The 23026-nt window shown below is 46.7% G+C and overlaps 1 protein-coding gene and 1 long non-coding RNA gene across 2 annotated transcripts in view; one reads left to right on the top strand and one right to left on the bottom strand.

Annotated features, from left to right (window-relative positions):
* The window catches only part of GABBR2 (gamma-aminobutyric acid type B receptor subunit 2), a 367555-nt gene extending 345344 nt beyond the window's left edge, over positions 1 to 22211 (top strand). The window contains exons 14-19 of the mRNA XM_081511648.1: positions 8166 to 8276; positions 11272 to 11496; positions 13273 to 13455; positions 13836 to 13965; positions 16843 to 16960; positions 19664 to 22211. Of these exons, the coding sequence (XP_081367774.1) occupies positions 8166 to 8276; positions 11272 to 11496; positions 13273 to 13455; positions 13836 to 13965; positions 16843 to 16960; positions 19664 to 19829 (933 nt within the window). The 3' untranslated portion in view covers positions 19830 to 22211. The remainder of the gene's footprint in view (positions 1 to 8165; positions 8277 to 11271; positions 11497 to 13272; positions 13456 to 13835; positions 13966 to 16842; positions 16961 to 19663) is intronic.
* LOC145514341 (uncharacterized) lies at positions 16051 to 16659 on the bottom strand. The gene is made up of 2 exons (XR_014060070.1): positions 16571 to 16659; positions 16051 to 16127 (listed from the first exon to the last, which is right to left on the bottom strand). It is a non-coding gene; the product is annotated as an uncharacterized LOC145514341 (long non-coding RNA).
* Positions 22212 to 23026: the final 815 nt, after the last annotated feature.

Below are 23026 nucleotides of genomic sequence, written 5' to 3'. Positions count from 1 at the left end.
TGCTAAGCTGAGGACCAGATGTCATCCTGTTGCTTAAGATCGTTTGAGGCCTTGCTGCCCGAAGGCCAGTGCTGGACCAGCAGCATCAAGCATCCCTGGGAGCTACTGAGATTTGCCCCGCCCAGACCTACTGAGCCGTCTGCACTTTAACAAGCCCCTGGGGTGGTTTGTGTGCACATTATATAAGAAGTGAGGAGCAATGCTGGCCCCTCACTTATTATACTACAGCCACACCAGCCTCCTTTTGGTTCCTAAAACATGCCAAAGTCTGCCATTTTTCAGGTCTTGCCACCTTGCTGTTCCCTTTCCCAGGAATGCTCTCCCCCAAGGGTTTCACTTGACTGGTCTTTCCACCATTAAGGTCTCAGACTAAATGTCACCACTCCAGAAGAGCCTTCCCTGACAATCTGATCTGAAGTGGGTCCTCTGGCTAGTAGCCGTCAGAGCCTTGTGGTTCTCTTTAGGAACACCCCTCTCCCCTCTACTTGTACCTGTGCCCTGTGGTTCATCACATTGCTGTCCCCTCCCCGGGATGCTCACTCCAAAAAGGCAAGCATCCTTATACAGCCAGACCCCAGCACCCAGCACAGTGTGCAGTCCACAGCAGGCACAGGAGAACTACTGGCCAAGTTGATTCTGAATGAGTAGATGTAGGACAAATACACTTGTGAGATGTAAGACAAATAGAGTCATCTCTCAGTTACTCAGGCTTACATTAACTATACTGTAAATTAACCCTTGGGCTCATTCGCAGATGAGAAACTGAGGTCAAGAAAAAGGCGAGGACTTGCCCAAGGTCACCCAGTGAGTCTATAGCAGGACCCAGCCCTTTGACCTTTCAGGCCTCAAGGTTTCAAGCCATGCTCAGACCCTTGCTGGTCCACTTGTGCAGCCTGACAAAGCCGGATGTTTGTAGGGGCCACTGACCTACATTGTGAATAATTGCATCATGCAGAGGGACTCTCAGGCCAGCTGCTCTCCTTTCACTGCACAGATGGGGGAGGCTTTCCCAGGCAGCGTCTGCCTGCCTCCTGCTGAGCAGCGGCCGGACCAAGAGTCAGGTGTGAGCACGTGCAGCCTCCGGCCATCACAGACAGGAGTGGCCGCTCTGCTGGGCACTGCACCCTGTCAGGCAGAAAGAGCATTTTATCAGCTTGATTTCTCGCAGCGCCAAAGCACAGCCTTCCCAGAGCTCCGGGGCTTCAGGGAGGCCCCTTTTGAATGCTTAGCAATTAAGCCATTTCTCCCTAAGCAGTACCTCAGTCTAGAGAGCAGGTTTAGACCCACTGTCTCCTTGGAATATGAGGCAGGGCCGGTTAGGGGACGCACACAGAGAGGAAAGAACAAACATTGGTTTGGGAATCAGATAAACCTGGGTTTGAATCTCAGCTCTGACACTTAATAGCTGGAGATTTAGGGCAAGTTTCTTAACCTCTTGGTGCCTGTTTCCTCATGTAAAATGAAGTTAACACCTTGTTAGGGTCTTATGCACCTTCAACAAGATAACATGTATAGAGCTCACAGGTTCACAACTAGCACACTTGTCACTCATGACAAGGCAGCTCTTGGCGTTAGAGTGGCTACTACTGGCTGAGGCCAGCCCATTCCCCTCTGAGGTCACCTCTCATGAAACTGTCCTGATCTTACTAGAATGGAAGCCCCCTGAAGACACGGCTCTCATCAGTCCTGCCTTCCCTATGCCCAAAACAGTTACCTGGAAGATGGCAGTGTAGTACTTAACAGTTATGCAATGAATGAATAAATGATTACTTAGGAAATTGCCCAGGTGAACAACAAGGAAGGAAGGAAAACAAAAAAGAGGAAAAAGCAAGCTGAAAGTTCCTGTAGGCCAGTCATCTGGGGAAAGGGGAACAGTCTTAGGCCAGTGGAAATAATATAGTCCACAACTATACAGAGAAGTCGGCCTGAAATCCTGGCTCAGGCCCTGACATCAGGTCCCAGGGGTCAAGGCCCTGTGCTCCCTGGTGCTGGCCTGCGTGGCCAGCCCACTAGAAGCAGGGGGAATGTCATGGTCAGGTACAGCCTGGGCCCTCTGACCCCTCCTTCCCTAGTACCCCCCATATCCCCTCCAACTCTGTGCCTGAAGTCTAGCCTCATTTAAGGCCAGTTGAGTGCCTTCTCGACTAGCACAGGATGCTACTGACAGTTCACTACTTGTGGTGGTGGTACTTGTGGCCCCACCGAGCCTCACAAGTAGCTCTGTATGCCCAGAGAGGGTGATCCTCAGCTGCCGGGCGGACCCTCCACACGGTTCTCTGGTGCCCTCCAGTGGCGCTTTGGTGCATGACAATGACACCAAGTAAGCACTCGGGTAGTGGCCCAGGTTCCCTACCCTCTACCGTTGCCTGGTCAGGAATGTATGTGTGACTGCTCAGAGCATTCTGAACTCCAGCCCCAGGCACTGTCAGGATGGAACATACAAGAAAGGGCATGGCTCTTATAGTTTGCTTTGAGACTCAATTCAGGGCTCATTTGACTTTGTATTCAGGCTCCCTGTCCTCCAGCCCCATGAGTACATAAACTTCATCACTCAAAACCACCCCAGATCACTGACCTCTGACCAGTGTGCACAGACATGGGGCTGTGTGAGAGAGACACTGATGACCAGCAGATACATGTGGCTTATTTCTGCGTCAGTGCCTGCATGCTGGCAGATGGAGTAGAACCATTTCTACCAACCATGATCCTCGAACTCTAGGCAGACCCTTGTTTCTTCGCTTCCCTCCCACCTCTGCAGGCAAGGCTGTGCTTGAGGTTAATGAGGTGAATGGGGGACTGAAAGACCAGATACAAGAATTTGGATTTCAGGATTCGAAGAGGGCAGACCATACCAGGTTGGAGGGCATGAGGAGAGAGTTACTAACAAGGCAAAGGGTAATGAGGCTGGAATGTCAGTGGCCAAAGGGAAAAGACAGAGCTAGCTGCAGTTCCATGAAAAATACCTGTGAGGTCTTTTTAAAAGATACTATTTATTTGGCTGGGCTGGGTCTCAGTTGCAGCAGGCAGGATCTTTGATCTTCATTGTGGCATGTGAACTCTTAATTGCGGCATGTGCGATCTAGTTCCCTGATCAGGAGTCAAACCCAGGTGCTCTGCATTGGGAGCATGGAGCCTTCACCACTGGACTACTAGGGAAGTCTCCACCTAGGGGAGGATAACCATAAGGAACATGTGAATCACCAATGGAAGGCAGTTATTTAGAAAGCCAATGAGGTCTGGAGCAAGGGTACTTAGTACCACCTAAAGTGTTGAGCTCAGTTCTAGGTTTGCCGATCAAGGTAAACTCAAGCAGTTTAGGAGGACCAGGCCAAGTTGTGGGGAGGGAAGATATATGCTTCACTTTAGATCTTGTCCTCCTGATGAAGAGCATGCAGACACAGGAGAGAGTTTGATATCAGTGGTGGGAGGTATAGGAGAAGGTTCTGATTCAATAAAAAGAAAAGGAAAAGCAAAGAAAAAAAAACCTGTGCAGCCATCTCACCAAGAGTGGGAGGAAGGGGCTCTGTCCGTGGGGATATATAAGCCAAGCAGTCATTGTCAGCTTCCCATGAATGGACTGTTCATTACATTGAACAATAGAGTATGACAGAATCAGTCCTTTCTACCCAGAATCTAAGAGTTCATCATAAATTATCACCTTTCATTGTAGAACAACAGACACAACCATCATTAATGGGCTTGCTGTTCACGCAAGACGGTAATGGGCCTGTGCTACTGCATTCTGAGGTCTGCTTAGTTGTCAGACATTGGAGAAAACCAACTTATGCCACTAGGTCACTGCTGACCTTGGGGTGAAGTCCTTTCCCAGTCTCCTCAATTAAACACTGAAAGGACATCAAGAAGCCCCCGCCACTCTTAGAATCTGGGTCGGTAGCAGTGGAGAGGACATCTCTAGACCTAGTATCTCTGACTGTGGTCCTGGAGACCACCTTACCCTGGGGTGTTTCCCCATGGCCACCACTGCAGAGGCTAAGCTGAGGCTTTCTGTGGCTTGGGATAATGCAAGGGGAATCATCCTGAGAGCATGCCACTGGATGATCTAGTTACAAAATGGCCTGAGTCCACTGGCCCCATCCCTCCCAGCTCTTCCTGCATCCATGTGGGAGCATCATCTTTCCCCAGGTACTCAGACAATGGCATTGCCTTGAAGGTCAAATGTAGTGAGCAGGGCTAAGAGAAATAGGGTTTCCGTCCTCCACCTGACCAAGACCTTTCCCATCCCTGGATCCCACCAATATGCCCCTTCTTCCTTGTGACTGACCCTGGGGGGTGCCTACTTTTCACCCTCAGAAGTGGGACTTTATCATGGGCCTTAAAAGGCAACATCCAGAACACAGTTCTTTGATGAGATACCCTCAATGGGATCTGTGCTGCAGACAAATTTACAAGGAAATCTTCAGCACAGTAAATTTGTTATTGGTAGTATATGGATGTAGCAATTTTGAAACTATTTTGTGTCTGTTATAGAATTGAGAAAATGGGTGAATATCTTGATGTTGCTAAAAACCAGGGATCTCACTGTAGGAGAATAAAAATGCAAATATGGAATGGGGGGGAGTAAGCAAGAAGCAGTGGTGTTGGGTTTTATTTATACTTATAGATAGATGATGAAGAGATAGCTAGAGTGATGGTGGGTGGATGGATGGATAGACAGATAGAAAGACAGATAAAAGGGTGTAGATGTAATGATAGCCCAGAAACAGTGAGCACATCAAGTACCCAGATATGTTTCTAAATACTATTCTCTGCTAAAAAGAACCAGAACTCCTCAGGAAAATGGCTGATTCCAAGACTAGAGCAAGGAGAATACAAGGACAGCCTGGAACATCTTGTGCCTAGAAGTAGGAAAGTGCTCCCAAAAAACTATGAGGACATGTTAAAAAACCACAGGAGGCAGCATGAAGGGGTTTCCTACTGGCCAAACCTGGAAAATTTTCAAACAAAATGAATAACAGTAAAGGATTATAAGACACTGAATCTAAAAGGATCCCGTAAGTCTATACTGATAATACATGAATGAGTGGCAGGAAAGGAAATATCTTATTAACAGTATATTGCCAAGTACTTAAATGGAATGATAGTTAGCAAATCACCATTTTGCAGCTACCAAAGTAATATGACTCAAAATAGGAATCATCAGTGGAAGCTGCAACCACTGAGTTAATATTTGTGGGGGAACAGGATACTCACACAGTCTCAAAGTATCTCCCACAGATTATTTATTAATTACAAGAGGGAAATAGGTACCTCTGAAGTGGAGAGATCTGGTAGACATCATCTCAACCAAATGATCACAAACATCACCAATAATGGGACAAAGTGTCATAAAGTGACCCTTATGCGAAACACCGAGGAGATGAGAACATCACTTACTTAGGATTCCTGCCAAGAATGTATAACCAGAATTTGGTCATGAAAGCACATTCAGACAAACCCAAATCGAAGGACATTCTACAAAATAACCTGGAATCTTCAGAAATGCCAATGACATGACTGACGTGGGCTGAGGTCTTTTTTATATTGAAGTATAGTTTATTTACAGTGCTGTGCCAATCTCTGTTGTACAGTGAAGTGACTCAGTTATATGCATACTTTTTAAATATTCTTTTCCATTATGGTTTATCCTAGGAGACTGGAATATAGTTCTCTGTGCTATACAATAGGACCTTGTTGTTTATCCATTCTAAATTTAATAGTTTGCATCTCCCAGCCCCAAACTCCCTGTCCATCCCTGTCCCCCTTACCCTCCTCCTTGGCAACCATAAGTCTGGTCTCTATGTCTGTGTATCTGTTTTGTAGATACATTCATTTGTGCCGTATTTTAGATCCCACCTGTAAGTGATATCATATGGTATCTGTCTTTCTCTTTCTGACTTATTTCACCAAGAATGATAATCTCTAGTTGCATCCATGTTGCTGCAAATGGCATTATTTCCTTCTTTTTTATGAGTAGTATTCCACTGTATATATGTATCTTCTTTATCCAATCATCCATCATTGGACATTTAGGTTGTTTCCATGTCTTCGCTATTGTAACTAGTGCTGCTGTGAATATAAGAGTGCATGTATCTTTTTGAATTATAGTTTTGTCCGGGTGTATGCTCAGGAGTGGGACTGCTGGATCATATAGTAATTCTATTTTTAATTTTCTGAGGAACCACCATACCATTTTCCATACTGGCTGCACCAACTCACATTTCCACCAACAGTGTAGGAGGGTTCCTGTTTCTCTGCCCTCTCGCCAGCATTTGTTATTTGTAGACTTTTTAATGATGGTCATACTGATCAGTATAAGGTGGTACCGCATTGTAGTTCTGATTTGCATTTCTCTAATAATCAGTGATGTTGAGCATCTTTTCATGTGCCTATTGGCCATCATATGTCTTCTTTAGAGAAATGTCTATTAAGGTCTTCTACCCATTTTTTGATTCAGTTTGGAGGTTTTTCGTTGTTGTTTTTGAATTGTATGTACGAGCTGTTTATATATTTTGGATATTAAGCCCTTGTTGGTAGCCTCATTTGCAGATATTTTTGTCCATTCCACAGACTGCTTTGGGGGTTTTGTTGTTGTTTCTTTGGGTTTTGGCCTGCACCACATAGCATGCAGGATCTTAACCAAGGGTCAAACCTGTGCACCCTGCAGTTGGAAGTGCAGAGTCTTAACCACTGGGTCTCCACAGAAGTTCCTGGCTTTTTTTAAAAAAATAGCTTCTTTGGCTGTGCAAAAGTTTTTAAGCTTAACTAGGTCCTATTTGTTTTTGTTTTCATTTCTACTGCCTTGAGAGACTAAGAAAACATTGATATGATTTATGTCAGAGAATGATTTGCCTATGCTCTCTTCAACGAGTTTTATGGTGTCATATCTTATGTTTAAGTATTAAACCATTTTGTTTTTTTGTGTGCACGGTGTGAGGGTGTGTTCTAACTTGATTGTTTCACAGTTAACCTTTCCAGCACCACTGCTGAATAGACTGTCTTTTCCTATTTTATATTTTCGCCTCCTTTGTCAAAGATTAATCGATTGTAGTTGTATGTGGGGTTCTTTTTAGGCTTCCTGAGGTCTTGAGATTGAAGGAGAAAGGGCTGGTTCCAAGGCTGACTACAGACACAATAAGTAAATGTAACACATGGTCCTTAACTGGGTCCTTAATGGACATTACTGGACCAATCAGCAAAATTAAAAAATAGGTAGTGTATTAGATAATATACTCTATCAATATTACATTTCCTGAATTTGGTAGGTATCTGTAGTTATATAAGAGAATCTTTTTGTTCCTAGGAAATAACATGCTATTTAGGGATGAAGAAGGGCCATGATATCTGAAACTTAACTCTCAAATGGCTCACTAAAAATATATGTACAGTTTATATTTTTTCATTCTCTGGTTGTATTTTTCTCCTCTTACCACCATCTGGCTGATTCTCTCCTGGAGTTTCTCAGTTCACTTTCCTCAGAGAAGGACGCTTGGGTTGAATCCTCTCTACCACCCCTGAGGCAGAGCACTTTGCACTAGGAAAGTGCACCAGTCTCTGACAAGCCTCTGGATTGGCTGCCTGAGTTCAGGGGTCTACCCCTTGTAAAATCAGCTCTGGCCCAGAGTGCGTCATGTGGTACATAACATGGCTGCTACCATTGCTTCCTCCATGGAGGTGGTGGGCAAGAGGATCTCCTTAAAGGGTTTGGCAGGCCTCATGCTTGGTCTAGCCACTAGATACTATATTTCCAACTACCGAAGTTAATTCAGAGAAACCTGAAGCCTCCTGACCTGACTTTGTGCTTCATTCTTGCTTTCACTCTTTTAACAAATGTTATGGATGGATGCCTGCTCTGGGTCAGGTCTTGTGCTATGTACTATGGGCACAGAAGTGACCCAGTCCCTACTCTCTTTGCTCTGATTCAAGTTGGAAAGGCATAAAAAACTCAGATAACTGAAGTTTAGAGCTAATCACAACCAACAAACAGAAAGCAGTCAATGCTGATTGAGGGCTGAGTCTCATGGAACACAAGAGATGGGGTTCAAAAGGCCTCCTGGATGGTAGTACTGGCTGTGGCTCATGGGATGGAAATGGGCTATGACACAAGGACCTGGCTGTTAAGAGGGTGTCCAGTGCCATCCCTGGGTTTCTGTTTTCTCTTCACACAGCCGGACCCAGCAGGACGGGACATCTCCATCCGCCCTCTCCTGGAGCACTGTGAGAACACCCACATGACCATCTGGCTTGGCATCGTCTATGCCTATAAGGGGCTTCTCATGGTAGGTGCAGAGCTACAGGCATAGTAGGGGAGATACTTCTCTGGCAGAGCTCCCTCTCCTAGGGCCTCCATCAACATAAAAGTAAACAGAACCCCCAGGACTACGCACTTGCTCTTTGCCACTCTCAGTGCCTGGCACGTACCATTTCAATCCCACAGCAACCATATGAGATAGGTACAAATAATATCCCCATTTCACTGATGAGGACGTTGAGGCTTGGTTTGCCCAAGGTCACTGAGCTGGTAAGTGGCAGAATAACCCCCAAACCTGTGAGTGTGCCTCCTGGCTGCCACTGTCCTGCTCCCTGACAGCAGTCTGTTGACATCCAATGCGTGTTCATATCCTGTGGGAGGTGAGTGGAATCATCTCCATTTGCAGACGCAGAAAGTCAGGCTCAGACAAGTTCAAGGGTTTGCTGGCGGGCCACCTGGTAACCTCCAAACCCAATACTCTTTCCACTCCATTCATCTGTTATACAAAAATCACATACCAAGCCCACCTCACATGACTGTCAAATTTTAAGGTTAGGAAGGACTTGAAAGGGCAGTTCCACCCGACCGTATCCTGGGTTGACCCTTGAATCTTCTCTCCACATCCTGTGCAAAACACGCCTGCACCTAAATACCTTCAGGGTCAGGACACTGGCTACTGCACCCTCAGATCCTTCCACAAGAAAGTTAAGCCACTGTTTGCCTCTGTGGCAGAGAGGAGGTACCCAGACACCCTGTCAGAGAGCAGGCATCCTGGCAGCATCCAGCCCTGCTTCACATTGCCAAAAGAACCCAGGCAGGTCTGTGGACTTGCCAGGCCTCTGCTTCCTCCCCTCTAGGATGCAGTCCATCCTAAAGGAGATCAGTCCTGGGTGTTCATTGGAAGGACTGATGTTGAAGCTGAAACTCCAATACTTTGGCCACCTGATGCGAAGACCTGACTCATTTGAAAAGACCCTGATGCTGGGAAAGGTTGAGGGCAGGAGGAGAAGGGGACGACAGAGGATGAGATGGTTGGATGGCATCACCGACTCGATGGACATGGGTTTGGGTGGACTCCGGGAATTGGTGATGGACAGGGAGGCCTGGTGTGCTGTGGTTCATGGGGTCGCAAAGAGTCAGACATGACTGAGCGACTGAACTGAACTGAGGATGCAGACAGCCATACCCAGCTGTAGGACTGAAGAAACCAGAATGAAGCAGGCTTTCAGCACTGTGGTTTCCTTCCCTCTCTCAGTATCTGCTTCCTGGGCTTCTGGTTCCCATTCTGATTGGAATTAAAAATAACAATTAAACAGTCTTGAGATAACACACTTAGAGGACAGCAAAACAACTATGGTTGTAAAAATACAAATTACAAAATAATTATTAACTTATAACGGATATACCGGTTTATGAAATGCTTTCACATTCATCCTCTCATTTCATCTGGATAGAAGCCCTGTGAGATAGTGTAGGCCCTTGGGATGATGTTAACTGGTTCATGGAGCTGTTGGATGCCCAAACTTCTTCAGTAATAAAGCCAGAGGGAAAGGAACCCTTTGTAGGATGGCCTCCTGGAGGGGCTGGACCCCAGCCGAGGCCCTGCACCAGTCAACAGCTGTGGTCAGCTCTCCCACCCACACCACCGTTCTGCCCAGCACCCCATCTGCACTTTCTCTGCAACCTGCCCTCCCCTCAGACAACCCTCAGAGGGGAGGCTAAACCCTCGACCATCTCTGCTTTCTGTTCACTGTTCTAGTTGTTCGGTTGTTTCTTAGCTTGGGAGACCTGAAACATCAGCATCCCCATGCTCAATGAAAGCAAGTACATTGGGATGAGCATACTTCAGAGCACATTCTACTTCAGATCACATTTGACTTCTATCCTGTTGATTTCTGTTGGAAATATACTGGTCAGGAATAGAGCTGAAAGTGAGGGCTTCCCTGGTGGCTCAAATGGTAAAGAATCTGCCTGCAATGCAGGAGACCCGGGTTCGATCCCTGTATTAGGAAGATCCCCTGGAGAAGGGAATGGCAACCCACCCCTGTATTCTTGCCTGGAGAATCCCATGGACAAAGAAGCCTGGAAGGCTACAGCCCACGGGGTCACCGAGAGTCAGACACAATCCAGTGACAAACACTTTGACTTTTCAGAACTGCAGGTGACAGAGAACTCACAACAATAGTGGTTTAAGAATAGATAATTTCCCTCTCAGGTAAGCAAAAGGGCTGGTGTGGAGGCTCCTAGAATCTGAGTCCTTGGCATCTTGTCTCCCTCACCTTCATCATATAGCTTCCACATCATGGTCTAAGATGACTTTATGGTCTAAGATGACTGCTCATCACATTCCACTCCATCTACTAAGAAAGTGGAACAGGAACAGCCTTCTCCTCTGAAGACATTTCCCAGAGCTTATACATACTTCTACCTACATGGCACTGTCTCGAACCCAGTCATATGCCATACCTAGCTTCAAGGACAGCTAGGAAATGGAGTCTCACTACTCTGGGTGGCTAGGTGCATTGGAGGATAATAGAAGTCCTAGACACACGAGTTCTGCCAGGTTTAACAGAAAAAAGACTAGCCTGAATGTCTAGAGACTCTATAGTCCACTTTTGTCACCATATTACTCTGTGGCGTTGGGCAAGTCCCATCCTCCTTTCTGGGCCTTTCAGCTCTCTGTAAAGGGAGGGGATGTGGTTGAGACTGTGTCTGAAATTCCTTCCCACTGTGGCCTCCTGTGAGTCTGTGTGTAAACCAGCGGTGGAAGTAAAGGAGAACAGACAGTGTAACACCCTACTCTGCATTTCCTAGGCAGGACTCAACCCAGGGCCACAAGTGGGGACAGACTGTGATATCCAGAAGACCTGGCCAGCAGCAATCCCCCAGCCTCCCTCCCTGCTGGTCCTCACTTCAGCATAGGCAGGAGTAACAGAAAAACCCTCAGTTCAGTAGCTTCTCAGAGCAGGAGTGTATGCCGCCACTTGCTAACAACCATCTCCCTTCTCTGTTCACCGTTCCAGTTGTTCGGTTGTTTCTTAGCTTGGGAGACCCGAAATGTCAGCATCCCCGCACTCAATGACAGCAAGTACATCGGGATGAGCGTCTACAATGTGGGGATCATGTGCATCATTGGGGCAGCCGTCTCCTTCCTGACCCGGGACCAGCCAAACGTGCAGTTCTGCATTGTGGCCCTGGTCATCATCTTCTGCAGCACCATCACCCTCTGCCTGGTGTTTGTGCCAAAGGTATGGGGCGGCCGCCGACAACCCCCACCCTTACCACCCTGGCATCTGGCCTCTGGCTCCGTCACAAGGGGACTGCTATGTTTCTTCCACTTTCTGAAAGTTTTATGCACTTTTTTAAAAAAAATAATGACCACAATTCACATCACAGAAAGTTTGGAAAATGCAGAAAAGCAAAACCAGATTTTTCAGAAATCTGACATAGTTCTGCTGCCCAAAAATAATCACTGTTAATATTATGGTTTGGTTTTTTTACTGTCTTTTTTTTTTAATGATTTAGGTAGTGATGCTTTTTCAGATATAGCTACAATTATCATACATTTTGTAGTTTGCCTTTTTAACTTCTGCCCTTTGTACTGTCCCACATTTTATAATCATCATTGAGGGCAAGTTCTGTAATTTACTCATCCACTTGATCCCTTATTGGTGAATACTACAGTTTCTTCCAGATTTTTATATTATAAATGAACTTTTTTTTCTACATAATACATTTTCCGTATTTCTAATTATAACCTTAAGGTGGAGTCACAGAAGTAGTACTAGTGGGTCAAAAAGAGTAAGCATTTTTAATAACCACTTATATTTTTCATTTATCTGAAGGGCTGACCTGAGAGATATTTTCCAAACATTATCCTATACAGCAGTGGGCAGGTGAACCAGAGGCCTTGACCCCTGCACTAGGCTGATCTGTGTAGAGGGAAACCTGACCTTCAAGAGTAAAAGGAGGAGTAGGAAACAGAAACAGATGAGAAGCCATTGACCCAAGTTAGGGAGTATCTGCCTTAGAAAAGGGGGAGAGAGACCACCAGGGGTCCCACAGCTCCTGCAGCCTCCTGGGCATAGGCAGTGTCAGCTCTGTTCTAGAACGCCTCTGGCATACACTCCTTCCTTTAGCTGTCAACACCTTCCCAGGCTCCAGGTTAACACCACAACTTCTTTGCCTGCACTCTGACTTCGTCTCCACCCTGTAGAAGATGCCAGATGATTCTAAGCCTAGCTCTTACTGGGTCACTCTGCTTTTTCACCCTCTATAGCTCTTCACTGCGCTCCTGGCTCCAGGATCGAGTCCCCAACACAGGACTGCCTTCCAGGACCATCAGATCTCCTTGTCTCTCCCAAAGAACTCTGTCCACCATACAGCTGCCCTTCTCTATAAGCACCCTGAGCCCCAGGCCTCCCTGTGTTTGCATATGCCATTCCTTCTCCCTAGACTTCCTTTATCCTCACCACCCTTCCATAGACCCTCCATGGATCTGAGCCCAGGCCCAGAGCAGCATGGTGAGCACTCTGGCCTGGTGAAGATCCTTTCTCCATCCCTGCTCCTTGCCTCTGAACCATGAGGTCCTGGTGAACAGGGGCTGCGACCATGGTTCTAACAAGCACAAGCTTGCACATTGTCTTCACAGCTGTCGCCTACAACTGTTTTTATTTTCTGTATGGAGTAAGGCCTAAGGTGGAATGAGGCTCAGTTGGAGTGAGGCTAAGGGGCATTGGGTGGGCTCCGCGGGATGGCTGGGATTCTCATGGAATCAGGGTCAGGAGACCAGACATCTAGGAGCAAGGAAAAAACCCAAGACTTAGCAAGAGGAAGGGCCTGCCCAAGGGCACACACAAAACAAAAGGACAGAGAAAGCCTGAACCTGGGCTCCAGACTCCCAGACTGTGTGGTTCCCAGGGTCCCATGTTGGCTCCTGCACAGGACCCTGGAAGCAGCTGGATAGACATGGGGGAAGTATGGACCCCAGAGTCCTCTTTTCAGCCCTCCTTTGTCTTTTTCAGCTCATCACTCTGAGAACAAATCCAGATGCAGCAACTCAGAACAGACGATTCCAGTTCACTCAGAATCAGAAGAAAGAAGATTCTAAAACCTCCACCTCAGTTACCAGCGTGAACCAAGCAAGTACATCCCGCCTAGAGGGCCTACAGTCAGAAAACCATCGCCTGCGAATGAAGATCACAGAGGTACCTCCCACAGGGCTGGTCATCAGGGCCCCATCCTCCCACTTGAGCCCTTCTGCCTCGTGCAGGAACTCTCTGGGCTGCCACTTCCCACCACATCCTCTCAGAGCATCACCACGTCATGAGGGTGCAGCCCCATCTCCTGTCACTATGGCTGCAACAAGAACTGGGGGAACATAAACTAGACAGAATCTGACAGGAGTTTATTGCCCACCTGGCCCAGGCTGTGGGGTCCAGCGATGCCCTATTTAAGACATTCTCTGACAGGAGGAGTTCTTAGAGATTTGTGAGCCCCCAGATTATAGCAATGAGTTGGGAAAACTCAGTTTCCTACTTGGGGCCAGGGCAGGAGCTCTCACTCAGCTGGAGCCTGTGTTTTCTAGCTGGACAAAGACTTGGAAGAGGTCACCATGCAGCTGCAGGACACACCAGAAAAGACCACCTACATTAAACAGAACCACTACCAAGAGCTCAACGACATCCTCAACCTGGGGAACTTCACTGAGAGCACAGGTAGGAGGAGGTGGGACCCTGGGTATGAGATATTTTACAGATGAAGACACTGAGGCTCAGAGGGGCAGGGCGGGGCAGGTCTAAAAGTCCCACAAGCCAAGCTGGAGTGTCTGAAACCCATGACTTCTGAGCACGGTTCAGTGTTTGGAGCCCACCTGGGGATCCACCTACGCACAGTGCTTCTGTTCCTCAGTCCCCTAGGCTTCAGCTCCATGTGTCCACAGCACGACCAGTACTCCCAGTGTTCTGACTGGGGGCACACTGTTCTCAGTGAATAATGTACTCATACTTCTCCCAACATTACAGTTTCAAACACACCTCATCAATGTACAAGAAAGGGACAGTCTATAAAATGACATGACGCTCAATCCCACGAACCACATGAAGAACAACAGTCCATTTTTTGCCTACATTTAGGCAAAACTTTTTAAAAGATCACCAGTGTTGCTAAGAGTATACAGAAATGGACATTTTCCTGCAATGTTTTGGAAGTTGGTCTGGCACTCTCTAAATGTCAGGTGTTAAGCTCACTCACTAGCGATTACCCTAGCAAGAGGCTGCCCCTTGGAAACAGTCGCATATAGTCAAAGGTGTAGACACACAGTGCTTATCGTAACACTACCTGTAGGCGAGAAAAGCTGGAATTAACTTACCTGTTTGTCATTTGGGGTGGTTTTATTGATTATGATACAGCCCAAACAAGGCACACGATACAGCTGTTAAAAAGTGAGGTGCATCTATTTGTGCAGGGCTTCCTAAGTGGCTCAGTGGTAAAGAATCTGCCTGCCAATGCAGAAGATGTGGGTTTGAACCTTGGGTCAGGAAGGTCCCCTGGAAAAGGAAATGGCAACCCACTCCAGTATTCTTGCCTGGAGAATCCCATGGACAGAGGAGCCTGGCAGCCTACAGTCCATGGTGTTGCAGAGTCGGATATGACTCAGCAACCAAACAACAAAAATCTATTTGTGCAGATATGGAAAGATCTCTAAGAAAAGTTCAGTGAAGACCAGAATTAAGATATACACAAATGCACACACATGTATGTATATATGTTTGTATGAGTGCATTTTTTAAACAAGATTTGATAGAACAAACACCAGATTGTTAACAGTATCCACCTGTGTGAAAGGGACAATATGTGAGGAGAGTGGGTGAGAAAATTAAATTAATTTCATTTTATATACTTCTCTATTCTTTGCATCCTGTCATTAGCATATAGTCATTAATTTTATAAAATCAGTTTGTTTAAATCAATGAAAAATCTTTAGTTTCTTTTTTATTATATAAGTAATAAGTATTTTATTTTATAAACAATATTATAAAATTCTTATATATTGAGGGTTGATTGTTACAAGTTTATACTGAGATAAGTTACAAGGAAATTGAAAGAATAAAAATTATTCCTAATAATTCTAGTATCTAGAAAAGACGGGCACTTCAAATTAGTGGAGAAAAATGAATTATTCAATACATTTCATTGGGATAAATGGGTAGCCACCTGGAAAAGAATAAAGTTAGATCCTTACCTCACAACTTACCCAAAAATAAATTCCAGATGGATAGAAGATTTAAATATAAGAAAGTGACACCATGAATGTACCAGAAGAAACCATAGGAGAGTTTCTTTTGTAATCTCAGCAGGGGAAGGGGAATCTTTTCAGTTTGATATAAAACAGAGAAACCACAAAAGAAGAGGTTGACCAGAACACTGGACAGTACTTCAGCATTAGGCAAGGGAGCCATTCTAAACAGTGAAATAATCAGCAACACAACACCCAAAACTGTGAACAATGTGGTACTTCAGATACCACAATAAGCATACCTATAACATGAGAGCTAAAACAAGAAGGCAGAGCCTTGTTCAACCTCAGCTAGGAGAGTGACTCAGATTTTTGATGCTCTGTGTGTGCTATCAAATGACAGTGAAAGCATCATGGGTATTCAACTCTGGGGTTACAGATAGATGTCCGCAGGTTCACAAATACAGAATCCGTGAATGAAGAGGATTGACTGTGTTCACGTGGATGCAAAATGACATACATATAAGGTTGCCCCCTGCAGCAGAAAAAGAAAACACCCAAGCTCTTTTCCAAACCAAATGAATCCAGATCTCTCAGGTAGAGGTCATGTTTTGATATTTCTTTAGTTCTCTCCAGGTGGTTCTGAAGCACAAAAAAGGTTGAGGATCATGTTTTGTGGCTACACAGTATTTCTTTGGAGGCCCCATTTGTACATATTAGTAAATAACAAATCCATTATTACTGCACAAATTTGGGTTAGTTCCAACTTTCTGCTATTGTAAAGGATAGTGATTTAAACATCTTGTATATATTGTCACACCAATTGTTAACTATTTCTTTGGAATAGTTTCTCAAAGTGGAAATTCTGAGTAAAAGAAACATACTTTTTAAAGTGTTTGATACTTATTGACAGCACCTCCCAGAAAGATTATGACAGTTTATACTCCCACCAGCAGTTTACTATTATTGTTCTTTTCAGTCTGTGGCAATCTTGGAGTTCTTTTTTCTTCATCATTACATTCCTAACACACCCATGAAAAGAACCTTCATATTAGAACCTCTCATTATTAAGTTATGTTACCTACATTGGTCAACTTGATTCTCTTTATTCTTATAGAAAGGGAGGTCCCAGGGCACACCATCCACATCTCCAGCTTGCCATGTCCATCTCTGGATGGGAGCCTCTAGGCTCCCTGCCTTGGGCTCAAGAGAGAAGCTCAGGGACCAGGGCTTAGAGAACTCGGGGGAGGTGGGCTCTTCTGCATTCTGTCTTCTTGGGCAGTATCCTAAAAACGGATACATTGTTGATTTTTTAAAAATTAATGGAATTATTTCAATATTGTTGCTCTGCATTCAGATGGGGGAAAGGCCATTTTAAAAAATCACCTCGATCAAAATCCCCAGCTACAGTGGAACACAACAGAGCCCTCTCGAACATGCAAAGATCCTATAGAAGATATAAACTCCCCAGAACAGTAAGTACCTTCTCCTTTGGAATTATTGCCAAAGAGTACTGCACAAGAGTTTACAATTGGCACCATGTTTTCACATGCATTACTTTATTTGAACTCTACAGTAATTTCACGATACAGATCAAATTACAATGCTTATTTTACAGATAAGAAGACTAATACTCAAAGAAGCGAGGTGACTTGCCAAAGCTTACCAGTTGCCAAATGCAAGAGATAGGGTTTGAACTTGGGTCTGTCCAATGTCAAATCCCATGTTCTCTTCCTTTGTTGGGCTTCCCAGATGGCTCAGCAGGAGACTCCACCTGCAGTGCAGAAGACAGGGGTTTAATCCCTGGGTTAGGAAGATCCCCTGGAGAAGGAAATGGCAACCCACTCCAGTATTCTTGCCTGGAGAATCCCATGGACAGAGGAGCCTGGCCGGGCTACAGTTCATGGAGTCACAAAGAGTGGGACACAACTGAACCAAGTGAGCAGGCACACAGCCTTTGTTACATGTAAAATGAATACATTTACTTAACACTAATTTACTGAGACCTACATGTATCGAGCACAGAAATGAAGAAAACAAATAAAAATCCTTCCCTTCATGGAGTTTACCCTCTATCTGGCAAGACAATAACTTAACAAAAAAGCAAACCCCTGTATGTAAATGAGAGGTGCTTTGGAGAAAAATTAAGAGAGTATAATTTTACACAGGGAAGTCAGGGCAGGCTCAGTGAGAACGTGACATCTAAGCAAAGCCCCGGACATCTCTGGTAGCTTTGTCCCCACTGGTAATTTTTAGTTCTTCCCAGTTTACAGCAGATTAGAAGCAGCAATTAGAAATGTCAACCCTGAAACTTGTTCCCTAGGAAGTGACAACACGGGGGGAGAAGCCAGCAAAAGGAGCCCATTCACCAACTGCAGTGTCATTTGGGGCCATGTAATCACCGAGTTAAGAGCCTCTTGACCCACTTAGCTCCAAAGCCTTGAAGCTGACGGGTCCAGTATAATCACTGATGGTTACATGGCATTCATCAGTGATCTATGTATGAGTTCCGTGCACTAGAGTGCAAGCATCTTGAAGGTAAGGTGTAAGTCCTTCCTATGTCCCTTGGATTGAACACAGCTTCTAGCACTGAATTAATGAAAAAAGCAAACAGGATCCTAGCAGACAGCAGAACACGTGGCTCTGACAGCAACACACAGATCCCACCCTGCTCAGGATGCTCAGGCACAACATCCTTTCCCAGGTCAGGTTCATTCTTCAGCTCCCCATTTTCCTGGACTCTTTGCCAACACTGATGACATTATACAAGTTCAACTTGAATTTCAAAATGAGGTCTCCAATACACTAATCTCTCATGAGCATTTGGGAGACACCATTCTGGCCAGCAGGTCCTTAGGGAGTGGGGGTAGCACTGCCTCTGGCTCCATGCATCTCAGAACCCCACCAACACACCAGGCGCACCTGTGAGTTGATTTACCGCCCCATAAAGCACTGTCTTTCAACAGAAGAAGTCCCACCTTCCCCAGTTCTGGTTGTTTCTGTACCCAGAAGAGCAGGTTCTCTGTACCCTTTCCTCATCTTTATAATGGGAATAGCAATACTTCTTTTGCCTAGTGGCTTCTGTGAAGGTCTAGGGATTTTCCCACCTGAGTGGCCTGTGGGACACAAGGAGGCCTAAGAGTTCAGGGAATGCAACTTCCCAGATGCAGTGGAGCATTGTACACGATGCAGCTGAGCAGGGGATCAGTGGCCCGTCCACATCCCCCAAAGCAGCCTTCACAACAACTGAAGTGACTGCTGCCTGCTGGTCATGAGGACTAATGAGAAGGCAGGCAGAAGGGCAGGCAGTGAGCAGGGAGTCTTTGCTCCTCCTCTGTCATCCTGCTTACCCAGCCCCAGGTTTTTGGGGTTTTTTTTTTTACTGCATTTCTTGGAATTTACCAAGGGTTCTGGGGGCTCAGAGGAGGAAAGAGCTCATTTTCGGGGCGGGGAGGGGGGCAGTGTAGCACAAAACAGATGACATTTAAACTGGATCTTAGAGGGAAAGCAGAGGAAGAGCTTTCTAGGATGGGGAAACAGCATGTGCAGAGGCTTGGAAGACTGCCCATAAGCAGGATTTTAGGGAAAACTAGCCACAAGAGGGTAAAATTTTTGGTGGGAGCAGGTAGAAGATTCACCTGGAGAACTTGGCAAGCAGCAGATCTTGGGGAGCCCTGAATGCCCCATTCCAGTGTTGGAAAGAGTACACTAGTCACCTAAGAAGCCAAAAGACCAGGAAGGAACCTTTTGGAATTGGCCAGCATCAGGGAAGCCAGTGAGGGACGACAGAGCAGCTGAGAAGCCTTTCAGGGATGGAACCCAAAGCCAAGTCCATTTGGACACTTGCAAGAGTAGAGAACTGTCTGTGTTTGCAGCAAAGCCCTGTTCAAAGGGCAAAGTCTTGTTCTTAGGAAGCACTGGAAGCTCAAGAAGCCTGCCTCCTCCCTGCTTACTGTCACCGTGGTTATTGCCGGGCAGCAGTTGGCACAGGTAGGCCTGCATTAAACTCCTGCCAGATAGGTAAGTGATTAGATGACAGGAAGGTCAGACGCTGGACTGAGAGAGAACTGCACTCCTACCATCAGCGTCTTGGCCCATGCAAATCCAGGGGCCTTCCTGGTGAGCACGTCCAGCTGGTGTTCACTAACCCTCCTCCCTTCTTTCTCTCCCTGCCACAGCATCCAGCGCCGGCTGTCCCTCCAGCTCCCCATCCTCCACCACGCCTACCTCCCATCCATCGGAGGCGTGGACGCCAGCTGTGTCAGCCCCTGTGTCAGCCCCACCGCCAGCCCCCGTCACAGACACGTCCCACCCTCTTTCCGAGTTATGGTCTCGGGCCTGTAAGGGCGGGAGGCCTGGGGCCGGGGCCTCCCCCAGGACAGAATCACACGGAGTAGAGGCAGCTGCTACAGGAACACTGTCAGCACTGGCTGTGGAGAAGCTGGCGCCACGGCTGGCCTTGGACTGCTCAGATGGCATGCGGTGCACAGGATGGGGGGCACTTGGCACCTGACCTCGCGCCTTATTTGAAGTTTTTATTCTTTCACAAAGAAGAGAAATGAAAATGACCTCTTCCTTCATGTCTGCAAAAGAAGAGGAGCTAGGATATTTGAAACTTTGCAAAAAAAAAAAAAAAAAAAATCCTAGACAAGGAGAAAGTCGCTAGAACTCCAGCTAGAAGTCACTGAGTGGCCCTGAGCAGCCTTGAGAAGAGGCGAAGGCTTCTGGAGAAACCGCCTCTGCCTCTCCACACACGCACTGGCTGTGGCCCCCCAGGCCAGCCCTTCTCCCCTCTGGGGAAGGAGGCAGGCAGGGCAGCCAGGCCTCCAGCGGCCAGTCCAGCCAACCCCAGCCTTCCTGGAACAGGGAGTCTTGCGGGAAGGGGGGCCGGGCACAGCTCTGCGGGCCGAGGGCTGGGGTACCGGAGTAGGCTGACTCACACATTAACACAATAACACCCATTCCGGGACCGTGGGGATTTAGGGCACGTCACTGCAGACACGCTCTGCAGCATTCACCCACAGTCGGCCATGCACCTACCACGTCGGCCATGTCTTTGTGTTCCTATCAGGTGCTCCCCATAATAAGGGGAACACCCGAGCTAATCATAGAATGTCTGTTCCCAGCAAACACGATAAAGAAAGATTGTGCACTTTAACCTCTCTCATCAGGGCCCAAGGGCTGGCTGGGGTTTTGTTTTGTTTTTTTTCCACTGACTTTGTTTCTGACCAAAGTGAATTGGGGGCATCTGCTAGAGAACATCCCTGTAGTCATGGGGAGAGTGTTGTTAGCTGAGCGCTTCCCTTACCTTCATCCGGACAAGCTGGCGGGCTCTGCCCTTGCAGGGGGTGGGGGGCAGGGTGATCAATCAGCATACTGATTCTCATTCATAAGATCACTCTTCCCCTTTAAAGGAACTCCAAAGAGCACCGGCCTGTGAGTGAGACAGACCTGGGTTCAGGCCCTTGCTCCACTGCTAACTCCCTCCGTGACCTTGGGCAGGTCTCTTGTGTCTCTCTGAGCCTGTTTCCCCTCACTAACAAACTGGGGTTGAAATAACACCCGTCCTGCCTACCTCACAGGGTCGCTCTGAGGATCAAAACTTAATCTTGTCCAGAAAAGCTTCCTACCGATCAGTGAAGCGGCCCTGACCCATGAGGTATCAGGATGACCATGACCTTCAGCCCTCAGGACAGGGCTGCGGCCCAGAGACGCACCCAGCATAGCCCTCTGCCAGGATCCACCCAGCTGGAGAGTGGCTCCCGATGACTTTTGTGACATTCCTAGACAGGTTCATTCTCTGCTAAAGAAAGGCCTGAATGACAACGTCCGGGACGTCTGCACAACTGAGCAGTCGCTCAACTCCCTAAAGAAACCTAATGGCAGCTTCAACAGGCAGGCAATAATCTCTTCCCAGACCACCGAAGTCAGGAATACAGCGCTGTCACCACCAGGTTTTGACAAAAGGGCCCATGGGAATCGCAACCATCGCCAACATTTCAAAACACCCTATTTCACGTAGCATAGCATTCCCCTCCCCTCCCCCAAAGAGAGGTTATGGAGGAACGTAGCTTTTAGGGGGAAAAATTGTTAACAGGTCAAGTTGAAGTCACTGTCTGTTTAGGCACTAAAAATCGGTGTTGTCACTCACTGTGTATTACAGTATTTACTTGCTTTTTTGATTTCACCAAACCAGATTTAATTTAAAGGATCACATTTAATTTTTCAAGGGGAAAGAGACAATTCATTGTACATAATGTATACACACACACACACACACACACACACACACACACAAACAATACCTGTAGAAATATTAATCCAGCATAGCAGGAAAAAAAACAAAAGTATCGGACAGTCGGAGGTGAGTGTGTGCGTCCGTGACCCGTTGTGACTCCTGAGCGTGCACAGTCTTCTAGATTAACCCACACAGTACATTCTCTGTCTTAATAATACTGTAGGTTCACCCGATTTTTTTTCAATTTCCCCACAAATAACAAGACCCACAGAAGTGACTCTAGCTATTTAACGGTTCTGTTCTTTTATATGCAGCAAACACACCATACATTTCCTAAGAGGCTTCAGCCTGAAGGTGTTTTCCAATGAACGTTAGTGCACAAATGCTTTAAATTAGACTGGAACTGCCAGAATCAAATGTAAATGAGGAGTTTCTCGTACCCCTATTGCATGGTATCAATTTTTAATAAATTGTTGCAAATTTGTTTTTATGAATAAAAGGAAAAAAACTGTCTTTAATGCCTACTCTTCCCCAAATGCAGGTCAGATCAGGCCATATCCTTCTGCTCAGAAACTCGGGGGGTAGCTCTGGGGGAGTCTGCCCAGCATGTCCCTTCCTTCAGATGCTGCCTCTGCAGACAGGAGCAGAGCAGCCCTACTGCCTTCTGGTGATGGTCCTGGGGAGGGAACCTGACCTCAGCTGGGCCAGTAAGTCTCTTTCCCAGGCAGAGAAGTTACCCACAGAAGAGAAAAATGAAGCCAGCATAGAGAGAAACAGGATCAGATGTGTCCTGATAGTGGTGTCCAAGCACCAGGTCAGCTGTTTCTGAAGGACAGCAGACCCCTGGTCCTCAGATTGTCAGTTCTCTCAATGAATCACTCTTTCTGCCTAGGTTAGTTCAAGTTCAGTTCCCAGCAGTTGCAACCAAAAGGTCTCACTGCCTCCCTGGCCCTGACTCCCATTCCAGGCCATGACAGCCTGTCAAGATTTGGTCCCAAGCTCCTTCCAGACACATCACCCACCTCCCCCTGGACCCTAGAGTCTGTCTGCACTTCCTTCACAACACTGGCCCTCAGTCTACAGCTCCATCTCAAGTCCACCCCATCCTTCAAGGTCTCATCCAAAGTGTCCTCTTAGTTCCCTCAACTTGAAATGTTCTCTTCTGCTGTCCCTCTCCCACCACACTGAGTACAGGCTTATGCTGGCCCTTCCTCCCCACCCCAGATCACAAGTTCCCCAAGGATGGGAGGTACGTCTACTTCCTCCATGTCCCCACCTCCCCCAGCATCAAGCTCTCTCATTG

The sequence above is a fragment of the Giraffa tippelskirchi genome, chromosome 1 (assembly GCF_054371585.1).
Source record: "Giraffa tippelskirchi isolate mGirTip1 chromosome 1, T2T-mGirTip1v1.2.pri, whole genome shotgun sequence".
Classification (NCBI taxonomy): Eukaryota; Metazoa; Chordata; class Mammalia; order Artiodactyla; family Giraffidae; genus Giraffa; species Giraffa tippelskirchi.
This window is presented reverse-complemented; position numbering and strand designations above follow the sequence as displayed.